The sequence below is a fragment of the Colletotrichum costaricense genome (assembly GCF_030867565.1).
Source record: "Colletotrichum costaricense strain IMI 309622 chromosome Unknown Scaffold_2.1, whole genome shotgun sequence".
Classification (NCBI taxonomy): domain Eukaryota; kingdom Fungi; phylum Ascomycota; class Sordariomycetes; order Glomerellales; family Glomerellaceae; genus Colletotrichum; species Colletotrichum costaricense.
The window spans coordinates 653,984-661,676 of record NW_026848231.1 but is presented as its reverse complement, the minus strand read 5'-3'; the positions used below and the strand labels follow the sequence as shown (position 1 = coordinate 661,676).

Here is a 7,693-nt window from a genome sequence, read left to right as displayed (position 1 = left end):
AGGTATGCGGCCATTGAGCGCATGTATATCGGTAGGTTCGGCCCCAACATTGCGTGTTTGCCGGCGAAGAGCTCTGTTCACTCCGCTGAAGCCGCTCACAATATACAGCAGGCAGAGTCGTATGGACTGGGTGTTCCCGGCGCCAGCGGTGTGAGGACTCTAAGATAGACATGGCAGCACCTCAAAAACGTAGAATGTACATGGTCAAGGACTTGCAGGATTTTCACCACGGAAAGTTCAATGCCCCAGATGTGGAGCTCATCATCGGCAAAGGAAAGTTTGTTGGCCCTGAAGCGATTGAAGTGAATGGTTGTCGCCTTACCGCAGAGTATGTCGTTGTCAAAACGGGATCTCGGGCTCAGATCGACAGCAGAGTGCCTGATCTGGTAGATGCGAACCCGTTGACTCACGTCGAGCTACTGGATTTCGCAGTTTTGCCGTCGCATCTGATCATCATCGGAGCCGGCTACGTTAGCATGGACTTTGCACAAGTCTTCCAGAGGTTCGGATCGGAAGTCACCGTGATCGAATACTAAGAGATTCTCGGCCGAGAGGACCGTTATGTTGTCAATGCATTTGCTTACATCATCTCAGGAGAAAGTGTTCGATCGTTATATCTGCCGATCTCGAACATGTCAATGGCTTGTCTAGGGATCATGTAGAGATTACTGTAACAAGCGGAAGCGAGAGTCTTGTGATTGATGGCTCGCATATACTGGTTGCGACAGGTCGGATTTCTAGCACCGCCAACCAAGGCTTTCAGACAGCTGGGGCCAAATGAATTTCGGAGGGACATGTCCAGATGGATGAGCAAAGGAGAACTACCGCCGAGGGTGTATTTGCTGTCGATGACTGCACTGGGCCTCCATCCTTCACCCATATCGGACTTGGCGACTTTCGAATTTTCCTGTCGTACATTCTGGGAGACTCTCTGTCTGGTGGCACTGATGGTTGCCAAGTCTTGTGGACTTTGTTCACATTCCTTGCAATTGCAAATGTGCGTTTGCGAGAGAAGATGCACAGACAAAAGGTATCAAATACTGCTCAGACGAGATTCTAATGGCAGCATTCTTGCGGACTCGAACGCGGAGAGACTCCTGAGCATTCGCAAAAGCACTCATTGATTCTGATGGCGAAAGAACCCTAGGCTTCACAGCCCTGGGTCATGGGGTTGATGACCTACTACCTGTTGTTCAACTGGCAATAAAACATGAGTTGTCCTATAAGGAGAAAGCATCCCCAGCCATTACGCATCCCACACTAAGCGAGGGATTGGTAACACTTTTGATTTTTCGTAAATGATGGTCTACGCTGTTCTCAAACTCTTATAAATATTTGATCTTGCAGCGTACAGAACCTAACTACAAGTTGTCCGACATACGCTCGCTACTTTACTATCACCCAAGTGCTTCCTTATAGGACATGCAAGTATAAAGTGTTCGAAAGTGCTTCACATAGCATCAAACATACCTTTCCAAATCTTTAGTGTTAAGCGTTTGCTTGAACGGGTAGGGAACCCTTCATGTGATCTAAGCCGGGAGTCATCCTATCAATACTGGAATTGACGCGCTGTGATAATTTTATATTCAATGAAGGCACTATAGGCTCCTAGACCCCATTCTTTCATTCTACCCCCTCTGGTGAACCTGGCACTGTCTTATCTTGCGGAACCAGATGCAGTTTTGGTGATTTGGGCTGATCACCCCCGAGCACATACGACGCAACAAACTTGATCGGGATATATAGATCATCATCGTAATCATTCACAGTAACCATGGGCAGGATAAAACTGCATTCTCGCATGTGCCCAATCGTTACATAACCTTTGGTCGAACGCGGAAGAAGTGTGAGATCGAGTGTAGCAGTGCCTTGACTTGCAATAACGTTAAAGCGAAGGTTCTGGAGCATACTCGGTCCAGGACCATGGTAGGAAGAGAGCAAAGCAGGATTTTGACGATCATTGGCGGGACCCATAGGAATAGAGATGGTGATTTGGCCAAGTTGGTGCGGGTACATATAGGGTTTCTTTGAGTCCATGACGGGGATCCGAATAGCAAATATGAGATCGAGCGGATAGGGGGACTTGGTAGGAATAGCGCCGAAAGGAGACATCTGAGGATAGACTCTAACAGTGAAAGGCGGAGGCTTTCCGGCGCCCCCGGCGTCTTCGGGAGATGCTAATGCTAACATAGCCATAGATCGCATAGCAGCTACCCTCCTGACTGGAGCTATTGGCGGTAATGATTCTATTTCTTCTCGCTCAGGAAACAACTGAAATGTTGACAGCAGACTTGGAAAGTGAGGAGGAACCTCTTGTGGAAGATCCGCAATGACTTTCGTTGAAAGTGACTCTGTTGATGAGAGATCTGCATGCAAAGTCGAAACATTTGGGAAGAACTCTGTCCTCTCTGCAGTGGGGTCTACTTCCATGAGACTGAAACTTGGATGCCTTATCGTCTCTGCGTTTGGGTTCAAGGAAAGGCGGTCCGAGGTCAGTCCAAGTTGATAGACGTGACTACCCAATTGATATCCGATCAGGCTTGAGGTCACTTCGTCGTCGTCAAAATAAGTTTTAGGCTCAGTGCCATCGTGCTGGATGATATCCTTGACTTCATTTCCGAAGGCTGTCAGGTTCAAAAACCTCAATTCACTGTTCTGGCCCCAGATGAATATTTGTCTCGATGGATGTGTATGAGCATCAGCATAGAATGTCTGTTTTGCAATAGTCTCGTATTTCGAATCTCCACGCGGTTTGGAAAACGTCCGTGTGAAGGATATAGTCAATTGCGTAGCAGAAAGGGTATCCCCGAGTGCAAAGTATTGTTGGTGCGCCGGCTGAGTAAACGTTAAGGTATGCAGACTCTTGGACCCAGGCTGACGATCGAAAAGGCACAGAATCACATCGTCGGCAATCCTCTCTTGTCGTAGAATTTCCGCTCGCTCTTCGGCGTGCGGCCCATCGTCTTTGCTGGACGATCCAGAAGGAATTGGTGCCGTGATAAGCAGATCCGGAAAGTCTTTTACAATCTTTGAGCGAAGCAATAGTCCGTATGTCGGCACTTGTGGCCTGTAACCGACATCGGGATCTACTGTTGAGAAATATTTGTTGAAAATACCCTTGATAGATCTTCGCAGACTATCATCGTTGCGTTCAATATGGTTCGCCACTCCCAAGGCTCCGTCGATGACCGCTTCTACCCAATGTGGATCAATGTAGAAGAACCGAAGCGACTCGGCTGGAAGCCAAGACGGCTCAACGAGCAGATTTTGGGCAGGGATTCCGATGAGAAACATTCTGTGCATGATAAAGGTCATGACTGTAACCCAGTCCGATGACCTTGGCAGGTTGAGCTCGTTGTATAGTCGTGCGCCAGTCTCGTCGTCGCTACCCGCGAGATGGCGAATGTGTTCGTCGACCACGTCTTTCATGGTAGAAACAATACTTGGATTGGCGAGAGACAGATCAACAGGTTGGGTCAAGGGCTTTTCGGTTGCACCACTTGTGGGCTGATCATGCGACGAGGGAGCAAGAGAGCCTGCCTCAGCATCCGCAAGCACCTGAAGAGACTTTGCCAGCGACGAGATTGTGTCTTTGGTAGACTTCCACGCATCATGCTTCTCCATTTCCTTTTCCTTGCCGCGTCTCAAAGCCATCGCTGCAATGACTGATCGCAGACGCGAAAGTGCAATTGTGAAAGAACGATCCGCGAGTGCGAGCGTTCGACCAAGATTCCACGCCATTGAGTAAGTCAGGTCCATGAGGCCGAGGTCCTTGTCCAAGATTTGCAAGTTACTTCCGCTGAAAGAAAGAGACGTCCAGTTCTCACTGAGCTTCTTGGGAGGAACACATGGAATGCATGCTCCGCGAGCAATGGCAGCTGTTTCTTCGCCGGTTTGGGTGCGGTATTTGACGATTGTGTAGCCATCCCTCAATCGCGCAGCTATCCGCTGCCCACTCTCTGACGTGTCTTGCCCAGCTTTCTGAATAACTTCTTTAGGAGGTCCGAGTACTGCGCAATGATCACCCAGATTCCTGAGTGAATCAGATACAGAGGGTGCCCCCGCTGGCAAAACGTTATACGACCACGAGTATAACGATGAGAGCATGATGTAATCACTTGAAGCAAAGTCGGCGCGAGACTTGTCATGTAGACCTTCAAGAGAAACCAGGTGGACGATAGCACGCGATATTTGTTGATTGTCCAGTGGAGCTGCGCGATGGGAGTGAACGACGCTGAACAAGCCATCTTCGGTCGACGAGAAGTTGGCGCCTTTTGCAGCCGATTGACGAACGTGTGCAAGGTAGGTGTATCGACTAAGATCTATCGATTTCTGGTCGACAATCTCCTCACCGCGCTCGTTATAAGTCGCGATTAGCTGAGTAAATAGAGGTCTTGGGACAAAAATGGCCTTGGTTCGATCATCGCTCTTCGCTGACAGTGGCACGGGAGACCAGGATTTGGCCACTTTGCCAGGAGCGAAGTCGCTGACGGGCATGTCAATGGCGCAATTGACGTCCATTTTAATCACGTTGCCAGTTGTGCCCAGCTCCTTAGCAAGGTCCGAGTTGGTGAAGATGCTGCTTGTACCCATGAGCTGGTCCTTGTCGAGCCGAAGCTCGGAAGCACTGAAGACAAGAACGGCCAGCCATGGCACGCGCTTCCTTAGATTGTCCTTTTTCAGTTCCTCTGGAGTCTGTGGCACTGCCGTACGCTCCCATGGGAAGAAAGGATCCGTGAATAAGACATGAGGCAAGATGGTAGGCGATGCCTCAGCTCCCTCTGGCGGGTAGATGGAATGGACGAGATTTTCTGGCAGAGTATATTGCGGTGACTCAACGTTAAAGACCTTCTTGGTCTTGGTCGTATCGGGATCCTGTTGAACGCCATTCGCAACGATCTCCTGCCACGAATTGACTTCATAACGACCACTGGCGAGGCTTGGTGTGAAAAACGAGTATAGCATCGCCTCGCCAGGCTTCAAGGTTTTCAAGTTCGGGACCTCATTGTCACCTGTTGCGACAGCAGCTTCTGTTGAGGCAGCGAGATTTGCTGCTTTGACTTCCTGCGCTCGTCGCAGGGTGAGATGTCGGGGACTGCTTAGGATGTCTTGCGAGAGAACCATGGCGCTTTCTGATCGCTACGTTGGCCTTTGATGAACGATCGACCCAATTTGTCCTCAAGTTTTTTCAAATGTCATGGAAAATCACTCAAATGCTGCAGATAGTTACAATGGTGCAACTACGTCGGTCCTAAGGCCCTGATCTTCTCGCGCCTGTCGCCAGTTGCCAAGTCGCCAGCGCTGATGTAAACTGTGCATAAAAACGACGGAAAACACTTTTCCGTGAGGCCAAACCTCTTCTGGCTGTAGTTTAGGTGCTGAACCCGGTCTCTCGCTTGCGCCAAAATTATGCAATGTTCTTTCCTGAATCAGTGACTGAGACAGACCGGAAGGGGCATAGTTTCTGGCATTGGAGCTGTTTCTGAGACAAGAGTTGGGCAGCAGAAGGGTGCCCAACTGCCAGAATCCATCGCCGGGACTAATTCCAGGGCAAAAAACAGTGTAACAGCGCTGGCCCGTCCCTACGGCCCAATACGGTGGTACAACTGTTAGTGGGCAGTGGTTTGGATCAGTGGCTTCGTACCTCTGGCGAATGGCAATTGGTTACTGATTGCGAGGAGATCAAGGTCTAAGACTGGGCTGGGGCGGCTGAGTCCACTTTCTGACACAGCTGTGTGCAGAATAAGTGTGTTCTAGACAGTTTGACTGCTACGCAAGTCATCGGAGGTCCAATCCAAGACTCTCCTCCTTTTCTTTTTCATCCAGTTTTTTTCAGCTGCAGACCGTATAACGCTTCCGGACGGGATTAAACGGCCAGAGTGGGATGCATGCATAAGGTAGGTGGCGCGCCGAGCCGCGCTGAATGTGCCCCAGTTTGTGCGGGGTATGGACATGCAGATACATACATTTCAGCAACGCCACATTCCATAGTTTCGACTACATGTGACTGTTCAATGCATTTGAGACTATTGACCTACGCATCGGACATGCATGGATCTTGTTCGGCGTACAGTATGAGTGAACTGTGGTCTTTCCAAAAGGTCGCTACGCATGTTGCTTTGGTGCTTTCCCCAATAATGGATCAAGCACAATGGACCTCCATGAATACGTAACTGGAGTATAGATACGTATACCAAGCTGAGCTGTATACAGACTTGCAAGCCGTTGATGATACGATATGAGACTGATATATTAAGAACAAAGTTTCTGCCGAAGACCATCATAATCTCAACTCACCCACGGCGTATTCTACGCGTTTTCATCTACGGGATTTCCCTCTTCAAAGACATTACAATGACCTCTGCATACACCACGTTATGGAAGCCAGGCGCTTCTCAAAAGCTCTTCATATTCGGAGTTTCAACGAACAGCTACCTCACTCTTCGTGAATTCGACACATCCATTCCCAACAACACTCAGTTAGGCCCTGCTACCGATCCCACCTCGGTGCCCAGTACGGGTCTGATCATCCCAGACACAAGCATTGCAGCTATCAGCTACGGTGGACTTGTAAGCGTCCTTTGTTTATATGATATGATGGCCTTACGCTCTAACATGTAAACCGCCAGACCCGGGTGTTTGGCTTCATCGCCACTAAAGCAAGTGATGGTACCCAACAGACTTCGCTCTATCAGCTCAGCCCAGTATGGCAAGCTGTCAAAGCGGGTACGTCTAAGACGAAGAGTACAGCTGCCGTAGCTGGGAAGATGACTGATGGTGAAGTTGGCTATGTGTATTACATGTAAGTCAATTACCTTAGTACATATAGTACAGCGGCACGTATGATACAGACAAACTAACGTGCGCAGTGAAGTGGTTGGGAAGGTCATTGAACAATCATTGACGTGGAAGAACCCTTACATCGTGCAAAACCAACAACTGCACAAAGCCACCTATTTGGCCGCTTGCCTGACCGAAAAGGGCGGCAGGTTCATTGCCTACCAACTGGATACTAAATACATCGAGGTGTACGACGTATCAGGAAAGCATCGTAAGAACATGGCCTTTCCCCCCCTTTGAACCAACAACCATATATGATACTGACAAGAACCCGTGCAGCATGTGGCCAGCTCGTGGGTACCGGCAACGCTAAAGAGTCGACTCCCTTGGCAATTGTCTCTTATTCTAAAGTCGGAGAGAACAAGTCATACATCAACGTCTACTGGCAGCAGACGGGCACGGACAAACTTTGGCGCTCGCAGAGCGAGGACAATGGAAGCAACTGGACTGACAAGATTCTTAGCAATGCTGATTCGCCTGATGGATCATCTATCAGTGCCATCTTCGATGGAGTTGCTCAAAAGGTTGTTCTAACCTATCTCTATTCTGCACAGGACATTAAATGCTGGGATGACGAGGTTGTCTGATGGAACCTCGGAGTTAGTACAGCTATGGGCAGGTTTCGCAGAAGACTTTTTGATCATTGTGTTTCTTGGTTAAATATGAAATGAAGAAACGCACGATCATGGACTAGTTACTTGTTTACTCAAGATCCGCTAAATGTGCCTGATTTGTTCGTAATGCATCGTAGCCTGCGTTGCAGAAGCAGGACGAATGGACTGTGTGCAGGTATATATAGGTTGTAAAACCCCCCCCCAAGACTTCAACTCCACTCCCCTCTCTTCTTCTTATC

At 49.0% G+C, this 7,693-nt stretch overlaps 2 protein-coding genes across 2 annotated transcripts; one reads left to right on the top strand and one right to left on the bottom strand.

The window, feature by feature from the left end:
• Positions 1-1,623: 1,623 nt before the first annotated feature.
• On the bottom strand, positions 1,624-5,124 carry CCOS01_01823 (uncharacterized protein; the record flags this gene model as incomplete). The annotated part of the gene is made up of 1 exon (XM_060450016.1): positions 1,624-5,124. The coding sequence occupies one exon, from the start codon at positions 5,122-5,124 to the stop codon at positions 1,624-1,626; it is 3,501 nt and encodes a 1,166-aa protein (XP_060318666.1).
• A 1,230-nt stretch (positions 5,125-6,354) lies between these two features.
• Positions 6,355-7,427, top strand: CCOS01_01822 (uncharacterized protein; the record flags this gene model as incomplete). Its single annotated transcript, XM_060450015.1, has 4 exons — positions 6,355-6,570; positions 6,630-6,802; positions 6,870-7,051; positions 7,120-7,427. 4 exons carry the CDS (start codon positions 6,355-6,357, stop codon positions 7,425-7,427), a joined length of 879 nt encoding a protein of 292 aa, XP_060318665.1.
• Positions 7,428-7,693: the final 266 nt, after the last annotated feature.